This window comes from Peromyscus californicus, unplaced genomic scaffold (genome assembly GCF_007827085.1).
Source record: "Peromyscus californicus insignis strain IS unplaced genomic scaffold, ASM782708v3 Scaffold_4__1_contigs__length_199733344, whole genome shotgun sequence".
Taxonomy (NCBI): domain Eukaryota; kingdom Metazoa; phylum Chordata; class Mammalia; order Rodentia; family Cricetidae; genus Peromyscus; species Peromyscus californicus.
In genome coordinates this window covers 153704966-153731844 of record NW_026294562.1, presented here as the reverse complement: position 1 = coordinate 153731844, position 26879 = coordinate 153704966, and the positions used below count along the sequence as shown (strand labels likewise).

The following is a 26879-nucleotide window of genomic DNA, read 5'->3' as shown; positions in this document are numbered from 1 at the left end:
TGCTATAGCTGTATTCATTATCTTACCAAGAAATGACCTTTACAAAGTTGACACTGAGAGCACTGCCAGCCCCAGTATCATATATTGAAGAGTAGGTATCACTGTTAAAGTTGCAGGAGATAACCTGGTTCTCTGTGTAGCCTGTTATGTCCTAATGAGCCCTTGGATGCCTTCATCACCATCTTCTCAATGTCATCATATACTTGATAGCATTCTTCAGGTCACATGTCAGAGCCATGTCAGACAGATTGTGGATAGGAAGACAAAATGCATGCAAGTCAGCTTCTGATTGAGCTCTGGGATGACATTTCCCACACCCTTGTCAGCACCAGTGGATGGAGGGATGATGTTCTGGGCCATCACACCACATCTTCCCAGAAGGACCAATCAGAGTTTTCTGGGTGGCAGTGATGTCATGGACTGTCATCATGAGTCCTTCCACAATGCCAAAATTGTCATGGATGATGTGGTCAGGGGGACTAAGCAGTTGGTGCTGCAGGAATCATTGCTGACAATCTTGAGTGAACTGTAATACTTGCTATAATCCACAACCATCACAATCATGAAGGCATCAGCAGAAGAGGCAGAGACGATGACTCTTTGGTCCCCACCTTTCAAGTGGACTCCAGGTCTCTCTACTGGTGAAGACACCAGTAAACTTTACAACATACTCTCTATCAGCATCATCCCATCCAATGGGGGCAGGCTCTTGTTCCTGGAAGATGGTAATAGCCTTCCCATTGATGACAAGCTTCCAGTTCTCAGTCTTGACTGTGTATATATGATAGTTTCTAAATCTATATATGAATATTTTCAACCCTCCTAAGTATCCTCATACTGAATAGCTACAAAAGTAATTACTACAACTATCACAGTAACACTAGCTACTTATAGTACCACCTGCATATGTGGTGATATTTTATTTGTGCTCTAACAAATAAAGCTTGCTCTAGGGAATCAGAGGAAAAAGTCAGCCACTATATTTAACATGGAAGTTAGGCATTGGTAGCACATGCCTTTAATCCTAGCATTCAGGAGGCAGAGATTCTGATGAATCTCTATGAGTTCAGAGCCACAATGAGAACAGAGCCAGGTATGGTGGCACATGCCTTTAGTTCCAGAAGTAATTAACCATAGAGATCTGCAGGGTCTGTACAGACAGGAAGTGACAGAGCTAATCAGAAAGAGCTAGTGATGTTGCTGGGTGAAGTATACAGGAAGAAACTCTCTCTTGGGCTGAAAATTTCCTAGGAGTAAGAACTTGTGGCTGTGGCTTTTTCTATTCTTTTGAACTCTCAGTTTCATCCCAATATCTGGCTCTGGGATTTTTATTATAAGACATTTTACAATTCCTGTTACACATGTATTTTGAGATCCCATTATCTTCTTATGTCTGTGTTGATAAATAATTTCCATTTAATTTTTGTTGAGCTGATGAGAGTGAAATAGTATTTGCAATACATACTTTTCATTTAAACATTAACAATAACAGAAATAGAATCTCAGAATTATATTCTCCAGATACCACCACATTGTAACATCACCATCTAATTATTTTTATCATTAATATCTCTGAATGCAAACTTATTTTTTGTTAACCTGTCAATATGAAATGGATCTTAAGATTTTCCTGAGGAAAGGAAAAATTACACACATGAAACACATTCTTGTTCCTCACTCTCTTTCATGAACTCTGCTCTTTATGTTTTTATATTGTAAATTCTCACAACATGTATTCAATCTCATTTTTTATGATTTCCCTCTTTGTACTTAAGCTACAATTATTTTATGCTTCTTATAATATTTTTAAAATGTGATTTCAGTTAAAAAAGAACAAGGGCATCATATTTAGGGGGTTGTAGGTAGAATACCATGGTTTGAATGTTAATTAACTATCTCCTTCAGCGCTCATATGATAGATGTTTTCTCTTCAGGGTGGTAGGCTTTAAAAGATTTGGTTTGAGTTTTAACAGGTAAAGCTTAGAGGATGGTCCTCAGTATACTGGGGCACGGTCTCAAATGTTGGGTTGGAAAGATGTCTCAGTGTTGAAAGTGTGTAGTCTCTTGCAAAGGACCTTGGTTCATTTCTAAATCTGTAAAGCAATGCACAACAACCTGTAACTTAATCTTGAGGGTAATCTAATGCCCTCTTCTCTGCGTTGCAGGTGCATTCACTCACTTACACAACCCTCCAAAATTTCAATTAATCTTTTTAAAAAGAAGATATACAGATGTAAAATATGTATGGGAAAGTATTAATGATATCCATTAAAAGTTAAAATTAAAAGGAACACAATGAGATGCTAGAATATAGAATATACATTAGACTATAATATAAAATACACAAACACCCATCCACTAGAATATAAAAACACTAATGGCATCAACTTCTACAAAGGAGGAGAAGCAGGAATGCCCATATACTGTGGATGATATAAAAAATAAACTACTCAGGAACTTATAAAGCCAGGCAAAATTTCCTAAAAGTACAAAAAGAGGCTTATCAGAAAACACAATAGCAATGTTATTTACAATTCATAAAATTAATATAAACTTACACATCATATATATTTTTACAAAAGCATCTGAACTGAAGCTCATGATAGAGTACTTACCTAGCACATTTAAGGACCCAGAATCAATCAGTAGCACCTCTCAAGCAATATAAACAAAAGCTTGCAATGCTGAGTCTCTTTGCCACATCTAGAAGTATACAAAATGTTCTTTGTAGGTAAGTGAATGAGGAAAGAGTGGAAAATCCATACAAAATGAATAAATAATCATTATTAACAATAAATGGCCAACTATGTGAAGACATGGAAGAAGCCTAAATGAAATCTGAATGAAGTTAGTCTAATAGAGCCCCATGCTGGATCAAAGCAATAAAACAAAGTATTGGAAGACATAAATCCACAGTGAAAGAAAATAGTAATTGCCAGGAGCAATTGCAGGAAATAAGAGAATACAAAATGATTTTAGAGCATCAGAACTACCCTGCTGGAGATTTTAAAGACAAGTGAATGTTGTTCTTCTTTATGTGTATGATTACACAATGGGTGATTTAAAAACTGAGCAATTAAATGAAGGGATAATCACCTTAGCTGGGATTGATATAATGTCAACTATCATTTTGATAATTCTTGTTTGATCCCTAAAAAAGTTGGTTGACATGAGTGCCAACATACAGCCCTTAGAAAAAGTTACTAGAGAAACTATTGACATTTTGATTGCCAGTTACTAACACAGATAATAGAGATATTCAGATGAAGACAGAGGAACTTAAAGCAGAACTAACCTCATCATTACATTTTAAAATGAGAGAGGAACAGTCTAATGTTATGAAACAACCAACCTTATTTTATCCCATCACCTTATAGAACAACTTCCAAATGACAGGTATTCCCAAGGCTATATAAGAGATAAGTGGATTCCTGTGAAAATGTTAGATTTGAGGAGATTTAAGGAAGTGATAGTCTCATATGGTATGCATTCACCTTTTGTAAAGCTGCTGTTAAATTCATGGTCAACTAGTAAGGGAATTGTCCCACAACACTGGAGAGACTTGATTACAGTTGTATTGGAATGTGGTCCTCTATTACAGTGAAGGACCTGGTGGAAAGATGAGGCTAGGACCATTGAACAATGAAGTTAAAGGTATGGAAATCTCCCATAGTCATCTTCTTGCAGAGGAAGATTATGCTAATGTACAAAGACAGTCTCTATACAAGGACCACACCCTGACTCTTTGCCGTTCAGCAGCTTTGAATGCTTGGGAGAGATTGAAGAAGTCAGAAAGAGAACTGTGTCATTTACTAAAGTTACACAGGGCCCAAAAGAAAGCTTGACTGTTCTTTTACAACGTTTGACATCAGTTGTAAATAAAATGATACAAAATTCAAAAGCTAGACAAATAATGATTGTATCTTTGGCTTTTGACAATGCTATTTTACAATGCACAAGGGTATTTAGGCTTTGAAAGGCAAGATCAGCACCCATAGAGAAATGAATCCAAATTACAGTCAATATTGAATCTTATAACCATGATGATGCTTGAACAGGACAGGTGATTTTCAAAAGCTTGAAGAGAAATAAAGATGACAGATATTTTAATTGTGCTAAACAAGGTCATATAAAAAGGGAGTGTAAACAGGGCTTTCCTAGGAACAATATTTCTTTTAATCCAAAAAGAAGGTCCTTGTCTTCTGGACTATGCAGAAGGTGCTCCAAAGGCTGACACTGCATGGCAGATAAACAAGGGACAGACAAGGTAACCCTTTACCATCAGGAAATACCTTGGGATAGTCTCTTGCAGGCCCCCATGTCAAATTTGGTTCAGTCATTTCCTGTCACCACGGGGGAAACTCTTCCCCATAGCAATTAAATGGCCTAATCCCTGTGGTAAAAAATCATACTGCTTTGGATAATAGAAGAGCCCTAGAAGATAAAACAAAAAATTCAGGAGAAACCATAACACAAATATTTTGGCAAAATTCCGTAAATGATTAATGACAACAGTTAAAATGTGACATGGTACAGGAAAAGTAAAGCTATAGATACCATCAAAATTGATAAAGACTATATTTGAACAAGAGAGACCTCTTGATTAGAAGAGATAAAATTCCTCAAATAGTGTGACCATTAAATCTAAACTATCTTGTAAGGCTAACAAATGCTTTTCATTTGATCAGATATAACTTGCCAAAAGGGAAACTCCCCATTGTTAGAATTGGGGCAGTGTGGTGATATTTTATTTGTGCTGAAAAATGATTTTTATTTGTATGTTAATAAATAAAGTTTGCCTGGAGATCAGAGGTCAAATAGTCAGCCAAAAACAGAAGTCAGGCAGTGGTAGCACATGCCCTTAATCCAATCACATGACAGGCAGAGTCTGTGGGTGGTCAAGGACACAGCCAAGCGTGGTGACACATGCCTTTATTTCCAGTACCAATCATAGAGACCTGGACGTCTGTATAGATAGGCAGTGATGAGGAAGTAATATGGCTGGGCTTAGAGCCAATGAGAAGGCAGAACAGGAAGACAATAAAAGCACAGGTTAGACAGGAAGAGTCTCTCTCTCTGTGGAAGCTACTGCATGGTGGTAAACTAAGGCTAGTCATTGCTATTTTCTATTTCTCTACTTTCTTCAGTTATTACCCCTGTATTTGGCTGTCTGTTTCTCATTTAATAAGACTGTTTAGAAATTCATTTATATTTGGTGCCAACATGGTAAGAATTCATTAAAAAACTGTTGGTGGCCTTTCAAGCCAGGGGTTACTGGCCGTGGCTTGGCCAGAATTTACAGGCCCCAGGAGGCATGGCTGGAGTTACAAGTCATCCAGCTACATGCAGTCAGAGCTGCACTCGACTGTAGTGGAGTTTTCTCCAGTCCTGCCCAGGCCTGCAGACATTCAGATCCAAATAAACACACAGCCACTCTATTAATTAAAACTGTTTGGCCTAATGGCTCAAGCTTCTTGCTAGCTAGATCTTGTAGCTAGAGTTTTCCTGCCTTGCCCACAGTCAGGACAAATCTCTACCACCCGCTAGTCCCACAGCTGCTCAGACCCAACAAAGTAAACACAGAGGTTTATATTGCTTACAAACTGTATGGCTGTGGCAGGCTTCTTGCTAACTGTTCTTATATCTTAAATTAATCCATTTCTATAAATCTATACCTTGCCATGAGGCTCATGGCTTACCAGCATCTTCACATGCTGCTTGTCATGGCAGCAGCTGGCAGTGTCTCCTGCCTTCCTGTTCTCTCAGTTCTCCTCTCTGTTAGTCCCGCCTATACTTCTTGCCTGGCCACTGGCCAATCAGTGTTTTATTTATTGGCCAATCAGAGCACACATTTGACATACAGACCATCCCACAGCAAGATCTTACATTTAAATTAACCCATAATTCTTATTTATTTTTAGCCATGTGGCTTGGTACCCTTTCGCAGTTCTGCTTTCACATCTTGTTTCCGGTATCTGGCTGGTGACTCCTAACGCAGCTTTCCTATTCTCAGAATTATCCTCTCTTTGCCCTGCCTATACTTCCTGCCTGGCTACTGGCCAAAACAACACCTTATTTATTAACCAATCAGAGCAACACATTCACAGCATATAGAGCGATATCCACAGCTGCACACAGCTGGAGCTACCTGTGGCCAGATCTCCAACTCATGAGGCTGGAGCTTAAAGGGGCTGGAGCTTAAAGGGCCCAAAACAGCTCAAGATGGAGCATGTGGCTAGACTTTAGTTTTTAGCATTTTTCTGTCCTCCAGGTAGGAAACAGGTGCCTCTCTCTCTCTCTCTCTCTCTCTCTCTCTCTCTCTCTCTCTCTCTCTTTCTGGATTCCCATCTCAGACTGCAACTATGCTAGGTAGCTGTTTTGAAATTCCCTCAGAATTCTACTGTTCTACACAGACTTGGCAAGTCAATTAAGATATCACATATCTTAAAGGGAAAAAACTACTAAAAAGAGAAAAATTTATTCCACATTAAAAAATGGGAAATATCTTTACAATAGAAGTGAGTTGGACTTAGTTTGATATAACATTAGGTAGTCTGAAAATGGAACAATTACATGAGAGGATTAGTGTTGATGGGATGTATGTAACATCAATTAGGTATATTATTTGTTTAATTATTCCTATTTTACTATTAAAAAAGATGGTCAATTTAAGTGCCAAGATAAAAGCTTTAGAAAAAAACAGTTAAAATGAATTATAGAAAAATTCAGACTCAGAAGAATTTAAGCATGAAATTATTTCAGGATTGGATTATCAGGTTACAGAGAGACAGTCTGTTTTCAAACAATCAAACTTAATTTATCTGGTAACCATACAGCAACTGCCTGATCAAGGGCATGTACAAACTAATTGGACTCCAGTTGAAATGTTAGATTTGAGGAGATTTAAGGAAGCTATAGTATCCTATGGCACACATTCTCCATTTGTAAACAAATGTTAAACTGTGTTCAACTTGTAATAGGATTATTCCTTAAGACTGAAAAGAATTAGTAATGGCTGTCCTGGAACCTGGAGCACAATTACAGTTGTGCATGTGTTATAGAGACAAAGCTAAGACAACAGAAAATCAATGTAGAGCTAGAGGTGTGAAAATCTGCCAGGATCAGCTTCTTGGAGAAGGCCAATACACTGGAATACAAAGACAATGTTTATATGATAACCAAACCCTAATTCTATGTCGAGTGGTGGCCATGAATGCATAGGACAGAATTGAAGAAGCAGCAAAGAAAATTGAGTCATTCACAAAAGTTATATGGGGCCTGGAAGAATTTTTCATGGATTTCTTACACAGGCTGTCTTCGGCAGTAAATAGAATGGTCCCAAATTCAGAAACTAGCCAGATAATAATTGAATCTTTGACTTTTGAGAATGTGAATGCAGCATGCAAAAGAATAATCAGGCCATTAAAGGTAAGATCTTCACCCTTGGAGGACTGTATCAGGGAAACAATCAATGTTTAGTCACATTGCCATGATGATATGTGGATAGGAGAAGCAATTTCAAAAGGTTTGAGGAATGTCAGATGTTTTGGATGTTTTCCACAAGGTCATTTGAAAAGGAAATGTAAACAGGGCATTCCTAGAAAGAATGTTCATTCCAGGAAGAACAGCAACAGAATGCCCCTCCCTTGTGGACTATGCAGAAGGTGAAGTAATTGTAAACACTGAACCAATGAATGTAGATCAACAAGGGACAGACAAGGTAATCCTTTGCCTCTGTCCTCAGGAAACTCCCAGAGGGGCCTCATGTAGGCTCCCTGAACAAATCTGGTTCAGACCTTTCCTGCATTCATAGAAGAAAGCCCTATCCAGAGCAATTAAATAACCAAATGCTTACTGGAATAAACCAGGCTGTTCAGGGAGACAGAACAGCTGAGGTAGAGAGAACAGAAAATTCAGGAGAAGACAAAAAGAAAAATTTTTTGGAAACTTTTGTAGCATGAATCTTAAAGGTCTTATTAATAAAATCAAACCTGTGGCCATTTATTGGGGTGAACACTGGAAGATCAGAGAGACAGAACAAGCCACAGCTAACCTTACCTGGCCAACTTCTCAGCTGATCTTGTTTCCTCAGACTGGAAGCCTCTGTGTCCTCATATCCGAATGGCTCTCAGCTGAACTGTGCTGCTAGAAGCCTGAAAGCTTAACCAGCCAAATGCTTCTAGTTTCTGTTCCTCACACCTTATATACTTTTCTGCTTTCTACCATCACACCCTGGGATTAAAGGCTCACTTTCTAGGATTAAAGATGTGAGTCACCATGCTTGGTGGTATCCTTGAACAGATGGATTTCTGCCTCTGGAATGCTAGGATTAATGGCGTGTGCTATCACTGCCTAACTTCTATGTTTAATATTGTGGCTGTTCTGTCTCTGATCCCAGATAAGTTTATAAGGGTGCACAATATTTTGGGGAACACAATACTACCACAAATTTTTATAAATGAACAAAGACCAAAATTAAAAATATGAATAAAAGACATTTTTTTTAGATGGTTTAGTAGACACATGCAGACTTCACAATAAGTGCTCCAGAATTTTGGCATCCAAATTGGCCTCTTCAGGAGGTAAGTGTTCAGCTGTTAGGGATTGGAACATTATCTCAAGTGAAACAGAGTGCAAGATGGCTCGAATGTATCAGTCTAGAAGGACAGAGAGGAAAATTAAAGCCATATGTGACAAACATAGCTTATGTTATGAACTTATGGGGACATGACTTATTACAACAATGGAATACTCAGATTTACCTTCCTCCAGCATCAGAAACAAATGACACATGTTTCTGAGAGAAATATTAGAAAGTATTATTCTAACAAGTGGTCATCAGCCATCCAGATTGTACAAGAACAAGGCACAACAACGGATGATCTTTCAAAGACACCAACAGCTCTACCTTTAAAATGGTTAACAGACAAGCATGTATGGGATCAGCAATGGCCTTTAACAACAGAGAAACTTCAGGCTTTAGAAGAGCTGGTAGAAGAATAGTTAAATGCTCAGCATATTGAAGAATCAACCAGCCCTCAGAAATCTCCTGTATTTGTTATTAAAAAGAAATCTGGACGTGAGTGCCCTAGCTTGCCCCGGACCCCATCCCTGGGCACCAGCCACTCCGGGAAAGACCTGCCCAACTTGGCCCCAGGTTCTGGCCACTGGGCAGGTTCCCTACTAGCCCCACCAGGAAGGATCCCCTTGTCCAAGACCCCTGGCAGACCCTGCAGTCTCCATGCCCTGCCCCAAGGCCCATCCGCCCAAGCCCCAAGCCTCTTCCTGAGACTTAGAGGCCAGCCCCCAGCTCCCATCTTGCCCCAGACTTCCCTACTGTAGGAGAGAGAGAGAGAGAGAGAGAGAGAGAGAGAGAGAGAGAGAGAGAAGAGCTCCCATCATGCCCCGGACTTCCCGTCTGGACAAGAGCTCCCATCCTGCCCCGGACTTCCAACTTGGGCAAGAGAGCTCCCATCTGGACAAGAGAGAGAGACTCCCTGAATCTGTCAGCTCTGTCTGAACCAAGTGTGCGGATAAGGCCAAGAACGAACCACAAGGAGATGGGCAGATGTCAAGGCAGAAACATATACAACAAAATGAATAGCAATACAGCATCACCAGGCCCTAGCCCTCCTCCAACACCTAGACCTGAACATCAGAAATTGGAAGAAGTAGAAGAAAACAGCCTTATGAATGACATCATGAAGAAGGTAGAGGCTTGTGTAGAGGAAAAGACAAAAAAAATGGGAAGAATGCTGTAAACTACTAGAGGAAAGGGCAAACAAATTAGAAGAAATCAATAAAGTCCTGGAAGAAAACAAAGTACTGAAAGAAAATCAAGAAAAATCAATGAAACAAATGAAGGAAACAGTCCAAGACCTGAAAAGGGAAATAGAAAAAATGAAGAAGACACAAACAGAGGGAATGCTGGAAATAGAAAATCTGAGTAAATGATTGGGAACTTCAGATGAAAGTATAATCAACAGAATGCAAGAGATGGAAGAGAGGATCTCTGGCATTGAAGACACAGTAGAAGAAATAGATTCATCAGTCAAAGAAAACACTAAAGCCAACAAAGTCATGAACCAAAATGTCCAAGAAATTTGGGACACCATGAAAGACCAAACCTAAGAATAATAGGGGTCGAAGAAGGAGAAGAATACCAACTCAAGGGCACAGAAAATATATTCAACAAGATCATAGAAGAAAACTTTCCCAACTTAAAGAAGAAAATGCCTATGAAGATACAAGAGGCCTATAGAACACCAAACAGACTAGACCCCCAAAAAAAGTCCCCTCGCCACATCATAATTAAACAACTAAATGTACTGAATAAAGAAAGAATATTAAGAGCAGCAAAGGAAAAAGGCCAAGTGACATATAAAGGCAAACCCATCAGAATAACACCCGATTTCTCAATGGAGACTTTGAAAGCCAGAAGGACCTGGACAGATGTAATGTAGACACTAAGAGACCATGGAAGTCATCCTAGACTAATATACCCAGCAAAACTTTCAATCATCATAGATGGAGTGAACAAGACGTTCCATGACAAAGCCAGATTTAAACAATACTTATCCACAAACCCAGCCCTACAGAAAGCACAAGAAGGAAAATTCCAACCTAAGGAAGTCAGAAACACCCTCGAAAACACAGGCAATAGATAAAGCCACAGCAGTAAACCCCAACGAAAAGAAGTACACACACATCACCACCAAAAAATAGCAGGAATGAACAATCACTGGTCATTAATATCCCTCAATATCAATGGACTTAATTCACCTATAAAAAGACATAGGCTTACAGAATGGATATGAAAGCAGGACCCATCTTTCTGCTGCATACAAGAAACACATCTAAAATTCAAACATAGACACTACCTAAAAATAAAAGGCTGGGAAAAGACTTTCCAATCAAACGGTCTTAAGAAACAAGCAGGTGTAGCCATCCTGATATCCAGCAAAATAGACTTCAAACTAAAATCAATCAAAAGAGATCAAGAAGGGCATTACATACTCATCACAGGAAAGATCCACCAAGATGAAGTCTCAATTCTGGACATTTATGCCCCAAACACAAGTGTACCCACATATGTAAAAGAAATATTACTAAAGCTTAAATCACATATAAAACCCCACACATTAATAGTGGGAGACCTCAACACCCCACTTTCACCACTGGACAGATCTCCCAAATTGAAACTTAACAGAGAAATAAAGGACTTAACTGATGTCATGACTCAAATGGATTTAATCAATATCTACAGAACATTCCATCCTAACAAAAAAGAATATACCTTCTTCGCAGCACCCCATGGAACCTTCTCTAAAATCAACCACATACTTGGCCACAAAACAAATCTAAACAGATACAAAACAATTGGAATAACCTCCTGTGTTCTATCAGACCACCATGATCTAAAGTTGGATTTCAACAACAAAAACTACAGAAAACCTACAATCTCATGGAAACTGAATAATACCCAACTGAATCACCAATGGGTTAATGAAAAAATAAAGAAAGAAATTAAAGACTTCCTAGAGATCAACGAAAATGAAGACACCACATATCCAAACCTATGGGACACTATGAAAGCAGTACTAAGAGGGAAATTCATAGCACTAAATGCCCACATAAATAAGTTGGAGAAATCTCACACTAGTGACTTAACAGCACACCTGAAAGCTCTAGAACAAGAAGAAGCAAAGTCTCCCAGGAAGAATAGACGCCAGGAAATTATCAAAGTGAGAGCTGAAATCAATAAAATAGAAACAAAGAGAACAATACAAAAATTAATGAAACAAAGAGTTGGTTCTTTGAGAAAATCAGCAAGATAGACAAGCCCTTATCCAAACTAACCAAAAGACAGAGAGAGCATCCAAATCAACAAAATCAGAAATGAAAAGGGGGACACAACAACAGACATTGAGGAAATTCAGAGAATCATTAGGTCATACTTCAAAAACCTCTATTCCACAAAACTGGAAAACCTAAAAGAAATGGATAACTTTCTGGATAAGTACCACATACCTAAGTTAAATCAAGACCAGATAAACTATTTAAATAGTCCAATAACCCCTTAGGAAATAGAAACAGTCATTAAAAGTCTCCCAACCAAAAAATGCCCAGGACTAGATGGTTTCAGTGTAGAATTCTACCAGATCTTCAAAGAAGAGTTAATACCAATACTCTCTAAATTGTTCCACACAATAGAAACAGAAGGAACATTACCAAACTCCTTCTACGAGGCTACAATTACCCTGATTCCTAAACCAAACAAGGATTCAACAAAGAAAGAGAACTACAGACCGATCTCCCTCATGAACATTGATGCAAAAATACTCAATAAAATACTGGCAAACAGACTCCAAGAACACATCAAAACAATTATCCACCATGATCAAGTAGGCTTCAGTCCAGGGATACAGGGGAGGTTCAACATATGAAAGTCCATCAATGTAATACACCATATATACAAACTCAAAGAAAAAATCCACATAATCATCTCACTAGATGCAGAAAAGTCATTTGACAAAATCCAACACCCCTTCATGATAAAGGTCTTGGAGCAATCAGGAATACAGGGAACATACCTAAACATAATAAAGGCAATTTACAGCAAGCCAACAGCCAACATCAAATTAAATGGAGAGAAACTCAAAGCAATTCCACTAAAATCAGGAACGAGGCAAGGCTATCTTCTCTCCCCATACTTATTCAATATAGTACTTGAAGTTCTAGCCAGAGCAATAAGACAACATAAGGAGATTAAGGGGATCCAAATTGGAAAGGAAGAAGTCAAACTTTGCCTATTTGCAGATGACATGATAGTATACTTGAGCGACCCCAAAGATTCCACCAAGGAACTGATACAGCTTATAAACACCTTCAGCAACATAGCAGGATACAAGATCAACTCAAAAAAATCAGTAGCCCTCCTATATACAATGGACAAAGAAGCTGACAAGGAAATCAGAGATACATCACCCTTTACAATAGCCACAAATGACATAAAATACCTTGGGGTAACACTAACCAAACAAGTGAAGGACCTATATGGCAAGAACTTTAAGTCCCTGAAAAAAGAAATTGAAGAAGATGTCAGAAAATGGAAAGATCTCCCATGCTCATGGATAGGCAGGACTAACATAGTAAAAATGGCAATCTTACCAAAAGCAATCTGCAGATTCAATGCAATCCCCATCAAAATACCAACACAATTCTTCACAGACCTGGAAAGAATAATACTCAACTTCATATGGAAAAACAAAAAACCCAGGATAGCCAAAGGAATCCTGTACAATAACACAACTTCTGGAGGCATCACGATCCCTGACTTCAAGCTCTACTATAGAGCTACAGTAAACAAAACAGCTTGGTACTGGCATAAAAACCGACATGTGGACCAATGGAATCGAATAGAAGACCCTAACATTAATCCGCACACCTATGAACATATAATTTTTGACAAAGAAGCCAAAAGTGCACAATGGAAAAAAGAAAGCATCTTCAACAAATTGTGCTGGCCTAACTGGATATCAACATGTAGAAGGCTGCAAATAGATCCATATCTATCACCGTGCACAAAACTTAAGTCCATGTGGATCAAGGACCTCCACATAAATCCAGCTACTCTGAACCTGCTAGAAGAGAAAGTAGGAAGTAGTCTTGAATGCATTGGCATAGGAGATCACTTCCTAAATAGAACACCAGTAGCACAGACACTGAGACAAACAATCAATCAATGGGACCTCTTGAAACTGAGAAGCTTTTGTAGAGCAAAGGATACGGTCAACAAGGCAAAGCGACAGCCTACAGAATGGGAAAAGATATTCACCAACCGCACATCTGACAGAGGACTGATAACCAGAATATATAAGGAACTCAAGAAAGTAGACATCAAAATGCCCAACAGACCAATTAAGAAATGGGCTATAGAACTAAACAGAGAATTCTCAACAGAGGAAGCTCAAATGGCTGAAAGACATTTAAGGAATTGCTCAACATCCCTAATCATCAGGGAAATGCAAATCAAAACAACTCTGAGATACCACCTTATGCCTGTCAGAATGGCTAAGATCAAAAACACTGAAGACACCTTATGCTGGAGAGGATGTGGAGTTAGGGGAACTCTCCTCCACTGCTGGTGGGAATGCAAGCTTGTACAACCACTTTGGAAATCAATATGGCGCTTTCTTAGAAAATTGGGAATCAATCTCCCCCAAGATCCAGCTATACTCTTGGGCATATACCCAAAGAATGCTCAACCACACCACAAAAGCACTTGTTCAGCTATGTTCATATCAGCATTGTTTGTAATAGCCAGAACATGGAAACAACCTAGATGCCCTTCAACTGAAGAATGGATAAACAAAATGTGGTACATATACACAATGGAATACTACTCAGCAGAGAAAAACAATGCCATCATGAGGTTTGCCGACAAATGGATGGATCTAGAAAAAATCATCCTGAGTGAGGTAACCCAGACTCAGAAAGACAAACATGGTATGTACTCACTCATAGGAGGATACTAGATGTGGAACAAAGATGACTGGACTGCTACTCACATCACCAGGGAGGCTACCTGGAAAACAGGACCCCAAGAAAGACACAGGGATAGCCCAATGACAGAGAAATGGAATGAGATCTACATGAACAGCCTGGACATGAGTGGGGGTAGTGAAAGGCAAGGGTTGGGGGAATGAGAGCTTGGGGGAGCGGGAGATCCCAGCTGGATCAACAACAGAGAGGGAGAACAAGGAATAGGAGACCATGGTAAATGAAGACCACATGAGAATAGGAAGAAGCAAAGTGCTAGAGAGGCCCACAGAAATCCACAAAGATACCCACACAACAGACTGCTGGCAATTGTCGAGAGACAGCTCGAACTGACCTACTCTGGTGATGGGACGGCCAAACACCCTAATTGTCGTGCTAGAAACCTCATCCAACTACTGAGGGATCTGGATGCAGAGATCCATGACTAGGCCCTGGGTGGATCTCCAGGAGTCCAATTAGCGAGAATGAGGAGGGTTTATATGAGCGCGAATTGTTGAGACCTAGGTTGGATAAAGCACAGGGACAAATAGCCAAATGAATGGAAACACATGAACTATGAACCAATGACTGAGGGGTCCCCACTGGATCAGGCCCTCCGAATGGGTGAGACAGTTGATTGGCTTGATCTGTTTGGGAGGCATCCAGGCAGTGGGACCGGGTCCTGTGCTCATTGCATGAGTTGGCTGTTTGAAACCTGGGGCCTATGCAGGATTGCTTGGCTCGGCCTGGAGGAGGGGACTAGACCTACCTGGACTGAGTCTACCAGGTTGACCTCAGTCTGTGAGGAAGGCTTTGCCCTAGAGGAGATGGGAATGGGAGGGGGGGGGGGTTGGGGGGAAGGTGAGGGGGACGGGAGGGGGGAGAACAAGGGAATCCGTGGCTGATAGGTAGAACTGAATTGTATTGCAAAATAAAAAAAAAGAAAAGAAAAAAATTAAAAAAAGATTAAAAAAAAAAGACTCATGTGTTTGAATGCTGGCCTATACAGAGTGGCAATACTAGGAGGTGTGGCCTTGTTGGAGTTGGTGTGACCTTGGTGGAGGACGTGTGTCATTGTGGAGGTGGGCTTTTAGGCCTTACATGTTCAAACTATGCCCAGAGTTGGATACACAGTTCACTTCCTGTTGCCTGCAGGTCAAGATGTAGAGCTCTCAGCTCCTTGCCCAGCACCATGTTTCCCTGCATGTCACCTTACATGATGGTAATAGACTAAACCTCTAAACTGTAAGCCAGCCCCAATTACATATTTTCTTTATAAGAGTTGCCATAGTCGTGGCATACATTTACAACAATAGAAACCCTCCCTGAGCCACCCCTCTTCCATTATGCTTCCTTGGTTTTCAGAAATGACAGTGCCATGGGGTGGTTTTCAAGGACAAAGGCAGGTGTGGAGTGGAGACAGCCTGAGTCTATGTGACAAACTGTGTTTGCTGCAAATGGCAGAGCCTATGAGGCAAAGTGTGTTTGCTGTATATAGCAGAGCTGTCAAGTGAGCCTGCATAAACTTTTTGGAGCTGGACAACTAGAGAGTCCCAGATGCTGAACATGAGCTCTGTGATTTGCATTTATACTGCTAGATTTTTCATTTCTTTTGCTATTCTTCAATTCTTTCATTTTGGAATAAGACTTTTTTTTGTTATTTTTCAAGAGTTAGAGTTAAGAGACTTCTGACATTTGAAGAGTAATTGCATATTTAATTGCTTAAAAATTTCAAGAGTATGGAACTTTGAAATTTTGACTGTATTTTATCTGCTGATATTAAAATGAGAGCTCAGGGACAAGGAATAGAAAATTTATGGCTATAAGTGAAATGTTTGTGTGGGAAGTTGACAAATGGTGAAATGTCCTAGTTATCATATTGGCATATTGACACAGAATAGGATCCTCTGAGAAGCCCCAATTGAGTACTTTAATGTTTATACTATGGAGATAAATCTGAGGGATTGTCTTAACTGTTAATTAACTTAGGATGACACAGCCTACTTAGGGCATTGCCATTTCCTTGGCTAGTGGTCTGGAGCTAGAAAGTTATCTAGCACTTGGGAGGCAAAGCTGGTGAATCTCTGTGAGTTAGAGACCAGCCTGGTCTACAGAGTGAGATCCAACAGAGGCACCAAAACTACACAGAGAAACCCTGTCTCAAAAAAAAAAAAAAAAACAAAAAAAAAGAAAGGAAGAAATTTATCTAAACAGTCACCTCTGAGATGCCAAGTGCGGAACCTGGCAAGCAGTATACCTCCATACTTTTTTAGTTCCTGCATGAATTCTCTCAGTGATAGACTCTGAAAAGTTTTCTTAAATATATATTTTAGGCCTTTTCCTATCACATTTGCTTTCTGTGTTCTATCATGTGAGCTTTCCTTCCTTTCACATAGCCCCACCTCCATTACATTTTACATAGATTCACAGAGACATTAAATCATGTATCACATGCTCAAATCATGAGCTGCAATAATCTGTCTTCTCTTCATGTCACATACTAATTGAAACAGAGTGACTTTAGTACTAAATTTCAGAAAAAGAGAACAAAACACCCTAAAGTCAGATTGTTTCCCGATGCTGACTATGAAATATAGATGTATCAGATTAAAATAAAATAATTAACAAAGGCCTCTCTACCACTAATAAAAAGGAAGTGTTGTATGTTTATTGGAACATTAGTTACAGATTCAGTACGTGGGAGAGTTAGGCATCCAACAACAGATAATTGGATTATGAAATTGTGACAGTCACACACAGCATGTCATTCCTCAATGTCAAAAGTGAGGAGTTCTTATCCTTGGCTACAATATGGGTCTGTTATGCCCAATAGTTAGGAACTAATCTTTGTACAATCTCTCAAAATAGAACAATTAGCAGGACAATAAATATTTAAAGCACAACCCTATGAAGATTTTAATACTCAGAACTTAACATTCTGCCCTCTATCCCAAAGTGTCATGCACATTTCATAATATAAAACTTATGTAGTTAATCTTTAAGTTTCACAAAATACATTTCCAATACTGTTTCAAGGCTCAAGTTCAATAGGAGGGCAGGATAGAAGACGAAATTTGGAGAAGGTTAAGTATAACACTATAAAGGCCTTATGAAAAGCTATATGGAAACTGACTACTTCCTCAAATAGATACATATATCAATGGAGTTTTAATTTAAATGGAGTCACCATTTAACTCAACTGGAAGTAAGATCAACAGAAGGAGAAAACTATTGAATAACCTCAATTACATATAGAATATATTTTAAAGTGTAAATATATACAGGCAGACTGCATGATATAATGGTGGTTACCAAACCTTTGTGGTCATAGCAAATGGATAAATGTGTAAAAAATATGAAGTAAGAAATATATAAGATGAAATAAAAATAATTTACAACGCAAGATCACTATGTGGTAAATTTGCATTGCACTCAGGAGTTTTTCTTATGACAGTTTTTGTTATATGGAGGAAAAGGAAACTTAAATTTTAAATGTATATACATATATATGTGTGTGTTTGTGTGTGCAAATATATCTATATGTTAGTGCATTCAAATTAACAACCATTTTATCACATATCACACAACATGATGATATACTCTTTGTTTGCACTCTCAATTTTACATTAAATTGCAAATATGGAAAGTACTGACCTCTACAGCAGAGTTATGACTGGAGGAACAGAAGGAACTCACAGAGGCAAGGAAGTATTTTGTGTCTCAATTGGATTTTGAGTCAAGTAGTTATATTAATCCAAGCAAATATACTGAATTATGCATTTGTTTAACCTGTGCATATCAGCTTCTCTTAATTATACTTTAAATTATCAAAAGCAGTAGCATTTAAGAATGAAATATTATTTTATAGAAAAATGTAACCTCACTCCATGTAATATTTTCTAGGTTTAGCCTTTTATCTACATAAAAGGCTGAATAGTATTCCATTGTGTATATGTACCACATTTTCATTATCCATTCATCCAGTTGAAGTCATTTGGGTTGTTTCCATTTCCTGGCTTCTGTGAAGAAGGCATCAATGAACACTGGTGAACAAGTATCTGTGGACTAAGATGTTCAGTTCTTCAGTCATATACCAATGAGTAGTATAGCTGCGCATATGGTAGATCCATTTTTAGTCTTTGAAGATTCTCCATCCTGTTTTCCAGAGTGGCTACACAAGTTCATATTTCTACAAGGATGAATGAGGGAGAGTTCTGCTTTCTCCACAACCTAGATAACATTTTTTGTTCGTTTTGTTTTGTTGTTGTTGATGTTGATTTGAAATGTGCTGGCTGGGGCAACATGAAATATCAAAGTTGTTTTAGTTTGCATTCTTCTCATTTTTAGGTTGATAAAGACATTTCAAGATTTTATTAGCAATTTTTATTTATTCTCTTGAGAACTCTCTGTTTAGGTCTCAGTCCATTTTTCAAATGGTAATTTGGTTTTTGGACTCTTTATTTTTGAAATTCTTTATATATTCTGAATATTAATCCTCCATCTGGTGTATAACTGGCAAAGATTCTCTCCCATCCTGTGGGTTTCTTCTTTACCTGGCTGATTGCTTATTTAATTGTGCAGGAGTTTTTTAGTTTTATGAAGATTCACTTATCAATTGTTTGCCTTAATTGTTTTGCAAATGGAGTCGTGTTCACAAAGACAAATGCCACACAGTCTCTCTAATCTGTAGTTCCTAGCTCAACACTCTCAGATGTGTATACACAATATGGAAAAACCACAATCCAGAAAAGTATAAAGAGACCATATGTTGGGGGGATTGGGAGGCAATAGCAGGATAGATACAATGTAAAGTGGGAATTGGAATAATGGGGAGGGGATCTGATTGGTGTGGAGAGTGGAAGGTCAATAAAGAAGAAAGAAGAGGGACAGAGACAAAAATTAAGGTTGTTTGTTGAGGCCTTAAGGAATTGTGTTTTATATTTCCTTGAAATTATACATACACAAATATATATTTATATGTGTTTGTATATATATATATATATATATATATATATATATTCATGTACACATATACATGTATAAACACATGTATGTATGCAAACATTATATATATATATGTATGTGTATGTGTGTATATATATATATATATATATATATGTATATATATATATCTCACATCTTAAAGGAAGTTACTTGGGTTGAAAATAAACCCACAGAAACAGTTCCAGACATGAGACACCTCTTTTTGAGTGGTTGGTCATGATAGACTCTGTGACTTCCAAAACATTACAGATTATAGATCAACCATTGGTCATTTCTTAGTGTTTTAGGGTAGGCCACTGTTGATGAAGACACTTCACATTTAGGACAAAGGATTCAGATGATTTGAGCTTGATATGACCTCTTTCCTGCATTATGGCTTCCTGGGTTCCATAAAATTCTATACAAACTGCCAAGGGAAGGAAACAATTAAACAATCCTACCAAGCTTCAATAATCATGACTCACTTTAAAAAGAAAAATGTAAACACTCATAACTCAAGTTAGGGATGCTATGCACTTTTGGGAATAATGTAAATATGACAGAGGTTCAAATCAAGAGAAAATAAGTTCAATGACACTCACTGGAAACTTTTTCATGAGGGGTTAGACAGTCACAGAGAGACAGTCAGGGCAAAGACAAGGGAAGAAGAGGGAAGACATGACTGTGGAATGCTAACCAAGTCATTGGGAAAGGGGGAAACTGGAGATAGTCTCTCTCCACCTTCAGGTGTGCTTGGATGTTGATGTATAAAACCTGATCTTATTCTTTCAGTGGTGAAGATGGCAGATATTTGAAGTTCTAGACTCAAATAGGTGAATGGAGATTTAGAATAGGCAGTCTTAAAAATGCATATTTGTTTACTAAGGGATTTATATAAGGAACAGTTTAAAATTATACATATATTTTAAAATATGAGGATATTGAAGGAAACTGGAATTATTGGAAGTTCAATTATTTCTCAAACATTTAGAAACACCCTGTAAAAAATATGGATATTACTATTAAATACAGTATTCATTTAATCTTTATCATGTTCAATGACCAAAGAAATCCTGATCTTCCCGGCCTTGCTTTGGGCCTTCTTTGTAGGGAGGGGTTTGCCTATAGTGGGACCTGTCCAGGCCTCAAGTGATTTGATTAAAAGGTTTACATTACATAGGTCCACATAAGGCAGCTTTAGGGAGCTGAAGTCAGTTTTAAAATGAAGCCCCATTTTAGCCAATTTCTACAAAATGACTATTTTCTCAAACCAGTTGAACAAGGTTGTGAAAAAGGCCCACACAGATAAGGGCCAAGCTGATTCTCAAAGCAACTGTGTTTGATCAAGGACTCACTCAACTACTACACAAGCCTGTTTCCTGCTGTCCAGTGTTTCCTGAAGAAGCCCTCTCTCCATCTTCGTTCTCAGGAGTGTCCTGCATGGCTCTCTGCAGAAGAATCTTCAGAGACTGCCTCTGGAACCTGCAATGCCTAATGGAGCCAACAAGGAAGTAAATGATGGGGTTGGCACAGCTGTTAACACAGGACAGGAAAGATGTAATTTCATAACTTTTGCAAGAGAAAACACTAGGCCACTTTCCACTTGAAAGGAAAATTATCCAGTACATACCAAAGGGCAGACCAAAGAGTAAGAAGACCAGCACTGTGAGTGCAATGGTCACATACAACCTGGTCACAGGAATCTTCTGTGAGCCACAGAAGATCCTGACCAACAGGGCCAGGTTGAATACACAAGGAAACACAGATAGTACTATTATAAATACAAAAGTGGACAAAGTAACAGTCAAACAGAAATAGTAATTGTCTTCACTAGGCAGTAAACTGCAACCAAACCACAGCAGGCTTAACAGTAGAGTGAAGGCCCAGAGCAGGGCACACATGACAGATGACGTGTATCTTGGTCGTTTGCAGTGATACCAAATGGGCCACAAAACAGACAGACATCGCTCAACACTGATGGCTGTAATCATACATAAACCTGCAAGGTAAGCAAAGATTAATATACGGGTGAAATATGGAATATGGAAGTAGTTGACATCAAACAATAAAAGGATTTGTCTCAGGGAAAACACAGTCTGAAAGCAAAGGTAAAGAAAATCAGCCCCAGCCAGGTTGAGGACATAGACAGAGAAGGCATTCCTGTGCACATGGAAGCCCAGAAGCCACAGCACTATGGCATTTCCTGCCAGCCCAACCATGCAAATGATGACAGAAAGAATATTGAAGATTTTGTACATGGTGACACATTGTAAGTTTCCAGTGTAGTAACTTCTATTCGTTGTTGTGTTGTAGTCAGTGATCCAGGCTGGGATGGATGGACCCATGCTTGAGAAATTTCCACTGGTATTCCTGCAAAGTAAATTGAGATATGAACACATGAAACTTTCTGTCAAGACCACCTGGCTATGTGGCAATGTCTGGCACAGGTTCATAAGGAGGGGGAGACAGACTTACAGAGATTACATAATTTATCAAACCCCCACAGTGCTAGAAACTTCTTTAAATCCAGTTTGTACTATTCAGTCTATTTGCAGACCAATGCTTCTAGTGATGTTGGGGTACTCAATGGTTCTAGTACAGTTGGTAAGCATCTTATGCTGTGTCAGCAAGAGACAGAATTCTGAAACTAACTGTCTTTCTGTTCCAGGGCTGTAGTTCCTTCTCAGGTGTAGGAATATGGGAGATCCTGGCACAAGCCATAGCTGCCCTCAGACAGTGTAAGGGGTCTACCAAATAGGGAAAATGGAATCATGAATGAGAGTCATGAAGGTAATAGGATTTCTTATGAAGACCTGTGTTCGAACAGTCACACTTCTGATGCTAGAATGACTGAGTCTTTATTTTAAAATTTGAAAACTAGAAGGACAAAGCCTTGAATGACATCAATCACGTCTATGTTTGTGATTATGTCACCAGTATCCTGTTCTCTACAGGGTTACAGGGGAGATTTAAGAACTATAACAAATGAGCCAAGGAACCATTAATTCAAGGGTAGTTCAAAATTTGGAGTAATTGTTCTGGTTTGTAACTTGTACCTACATGCAAAGGCACAGGTCTCTGGCATGGAAAGTGTGACCTGTGCTGCAGAGGAAGCTAGAGAGCACCTCCATTTGGGAACAGTGTCCCAACCCCTGGGAAGAGCTTGAGATCTATACATGGATGCAAACAGTCTGGAAAAGAGTGCAGTGAAGCTGGGCAGGTAGCATCATTTAGAACTTTCTTTCCACTCCACTCCCCATACAGACATTCTCAGTTGGCTTCTATCTCTCACCCCTGAAGACACAAAGACATTTGAAGAAAAGAAAGCTTTTCTTTCACACACTGACCAGAATACGGGGTGCAGAATACGGGGCTGTTCTTATGCTTTCAGTAGCTTAGCCTGAACAGTACCCATATAGAAAACTTTGCATCACAGGATCCTTCTGGATAACTTCTTATTGTAGACAGAGACTTTCATGTAGGAGAAATCATCTGAGAATACCAAGTCAGAGCTCCAGATCCAGGGAAAGCATCCAGAAGACCTTACAAACTAACCTCACACAAGGACTTTAAACAAAATGACCCAACAAACTCAGCTGTGTTCACCAAGATCATATCATTCATTTTTGGATCATTGATCTCCCCATAGTAGCACAATGTTTTAATCCAGGAAACCATCTGGGGCATCAACAGCTTAAAATAATCAGACTGGTAGGAGGTAAGCAATTGACTTAAACATATTGATCTTGCTGCTGAAAGTAACATGGCAGTGGTTGTTACAATTGTTCACCAGTGTGCATTTCAGCTTCATGAAATGGAAACAGGAAGCCAAAATAGGATCCACTCATCTTCAGCTCCCATTGTGACTGGTTTTGCTAGTCAGTGTTTTTCTAGTCAGTGGAAGACAGTGGTGCTAAGGGTGACTTGAACTGTAGAGACCTGGCACAAGAGGGTTCAGAGGAAAAGAATGTTAGTATGTTCCCTAGACACTATTGTTGGGGTATTTTGGTGAAGAATATGGCTGTTTCCTGCCCTTGTCCAAAAAAATGTGCCTGGGCTTAAACTAAAGAGTTTTGCATTAATTGCATTGGCAGGGGAAATCTCAAAACTGCCTAGTATCAACTCTGTCTTGTGGTTATTAGAGTTCACTCTTATGCAGATCTAACATGAAAATAAATAAGCTAATCAAAAAAAGTTATAAAATGTAGAGTTTGAGGAGAAAAGCTGCACCAAGAAGTGGAATGCAGCTAAGTCCTTTGTTCAAGGATATAAGCAGATTAACGAAAAGCATGATATTAAAAGAAATAAAGGGTATGCTAACCTCAGGAAATAACTCTACTCAGCTAATCTTTCAACTTGTGAAAAGGTATGAAAGAATAGTTTAGATCCTGGCATAATGGTATATTCCTTTCATCTCAGCACTCATGAGAGAGAGGCAAGAGAATCTCTGAGTTCAAGGCCAGCCTTGTCTACATACTGAGATTCAGGACAGACAAGCTTAGGCAGTAAAGGAAACTATCAAAAACAGAAAGGTGGTAAGGTATAATTGAATGAGGGAGCCAGGTTACCGCCCAGCAAGCAGTGGAACTTGGCAGCTTTGGCCATGTGGTTCCAGCTTTAGAGTCAAGGATAGAAGGTTATGGAATCTCTCTCTGCAAAAACAGAAAGTATCTGAGGCCAGGCATGTCTCAGGAGTGTTCCTGAATATGGAGGCCTAGTGAGGCAATTATGCAAGGCTGTGAATGTGAAGCCTGGATTACCATGGAGATCCCAAAATGTTGGAGATTCCAGAGCTGTAGGATACCTGCCAAGGAAAGCTGCTAACAGGGAGTTGAATCAGCTCAAGAGAAAGAAGTGTGTTGCCCTAAAAAAGTTGAACAGAGTTGGAGATCTGAAGAGTGTTTTGACATTGGACACGGAGATGAAGTGTTTAGAGTTTGCCCAACTTGATTTGCATCTTACTTTGGTCCAGTTTTTCCTCACCATGCTTCCTTTCCTCCATTTTGGAATGGTAATGTATATCATGTGCCATTATATGTTGGCAGTATGTGATCTCGTTTTTCATTTTGATTGTAGAGGAGTTTCACTTAAGAGATTGGCATGAGTCTTGGAAGAGATTTTGGATCTTAAAACAAATTTGAGATTGTTATAGTCTACATGGACTTTTGAAGTTGGATTAAATGCATTTTTTTGCATTATGATAAAGATATAAGTCTATGGGTCCCAGTAAGTGGAATGTGGTGATTTGAATGAAAATGACCCCATAGGTTCATAAGGAGTGGCACTATTAGGAGATGTGGCCTTTCTGAAGTAGGTGTGGTGTTGTTGGAGACAGTGTGCTCAGTCTTTTCTGCTTCCTGGGGATCCAAATGTAGAACTCCCAGTTTCCTCTCTAGCACCATGTCTGCTTGCATGTCACCATGCTTCCTATCATGAGGATAAGGGACTAAACCTTTGAACCTGTAAGCCAGCCCCAATCAAATGTTTTCCTTTATAAGAATTGCCATGACCATGGGGTCTCTTCATAGCAACAATATCTTAACTAAAACATAGTCCATAACAGTTCACTCAAGAACTATGATGGAATACATACCCTTGTCAACAACCTACAGAATTTTTCTATAATACATCATATTTTAGGTCTTAATGCATTCTTAATGAGTATAAAGGGAACTGCAATGTTTTGTACAATATTAGTTCACAATAGAATAGCATTACAAGTGGTCAACAATCCACAGCCCAACTGATGATGTTCGGCTCAGGTTTGTGGAAGCAACCCACGTGGCAGACTTGGTCCTCAAGACCTGGATTGGCAGGAAGACTTCCATGGCCCATCTGATGCTGTCTAGCTCAGGTGTATGCAAGCCACCCATAGGCCAGCTTGGTAGGTCACATTATGACAAGCAAGAATGTGGTTGAGAAATAGGAGAGAAGAAGGAGAGGAATGGTTCATGTGCTATGGAATGAGGTGGCATGGAACAGGTTGATGTGGTGAGCAGTAGGCTGATATGGGAGTCCTTCTTGCCAATCAGGGGGATGTTGGCATCTGGGCCATATTACTGCCAGGGGCCATGTCTGGGTCCATGGTTCTACCAAAGCCAGGGGCTGTGTAGTCCTGTACTACAGGGGCATGTAGTCAATGCCCCCATTGCTACAAGGAGCTATGGAGTTGTCCAATGTCTGGGCTGCCATCAGTGGCCATGTGAGTATCCAGGAGATGTGCCCCCACCAGAGCCACAGTGATCTGTGTGGCCTGTGCTGCCATCCAAGGCCATAGTGTCATCCAGGCCTGAGATCCTGCAGAGGGCCATGGCTGGTTCCAAGGCCCTATAACAATCAGGATCTGGGCCAATGTCTGTGGCTCCTATTGCAACCAAGGACTGTGTGGTTTCTGGGTTCTGACCAACCAACCTGTGACTATGTTGTTTCCCAAGGTCCATGCCACACCTGGGGCCATACAGACCAAAGTGGCATATTCTGTTATCTGTATCCATGGTGATGTCTGGGCCAGGGCTGAAGGTAGGAGCCATGCCTGGGTCTCTGGCCCTACAGCAGTAAATGTCTGTGGCTCCTCTTGCAACTGAGGACTGTACTGTATGTTTGCTGAGGTCTGATCAGTCACCTGGAACCATGTTGGTGCTCAAGGGACATGCTACATCTGGGGCCATACAGACCAAAGAGGCACATTCTATTATCTGGTGCCATGGTGATATCTGGGCCAGGGCTGCTACTGGGAGCCATGTCTGGTTCTGTGGCACTACTGCATTCTGAGTCTCTGTAGATGTCCATGGATCCTTTCACTACAGGGGCATGCAGATTCCTGGCGTCTGAGCCAACACCTGGGGCAATGTTGTTATCTGAGTGTCATGCTGCCACTGGGGTCATGATTATCTGGGTAACCTCTACCACCATCTGGGGCAATGGTGACATCCAACCTGGCTGCTGCTGAATACCATGTCTGGGTCTACGGTCCCAGCACAACCAAGGTCTGTGTTGCCACCAAAGGTTACACAGAAGCCTGGAATAGGGGCTGCAACCTGTGGCCTTGTTGGAGTCCAGGAGCCATGCCACCACCAGAGCCATTCTGATCTGAGTGGCCTGTGCTTCCACCAAGAGCCAGGATGTCACCCAGGCTCAAGCTGCTGTAGAAGGCCATCTCTAGGTCCATGGTCCTGCTGCAACTGGGGTCCGTGTTGATGTCTATGGCCTGTCATCTCAGGGGGCCACAGGATATGTTCATGATGAAAACAGAGAGCTTGTTGAGCCATCCCCACCATTCACTGACCATGGTCTAGCTGGCTCTGCCCCTTACTGGACACTGCAGTAAGAGAGCTGGCCCCGATTATAATGTCAGA

The 26879-nt window shown here is 39.8% G+C and overlaps 1 protein-coding gene and 1 pseudogene across 1 annotated transcript; both read right to left on the bottom strand.

Annotated features, from left to right (window-relative positions):
• Window positions 1-22: 22 nt before the first annotated feature.
• LOC128123985 (glyceraldehyde-3-phosphate dehydrogenase-like) lies at window positions 23-20758 on the bottom strand (annotated as a pseudogene).
• A 121-nt stretch (window positions 20759-20879) lies between these two features.
• LOC128123984 (mas-related G-protein coupled receptor member B4-like) lies at window positions 20880-26054 on the bottom strand. Its single transcript, XM_052760231.1, is given in 4 exon segments — window positions 20880-21902; window positions 21904-21948; window positions 23080-23276; window positions 25754-26054. Coding segments are annotated over 4 exon segments (1566 nt in total).
• Between the last annotated feature and the right edge of the window lie 825 nt (window positions 26055-26879).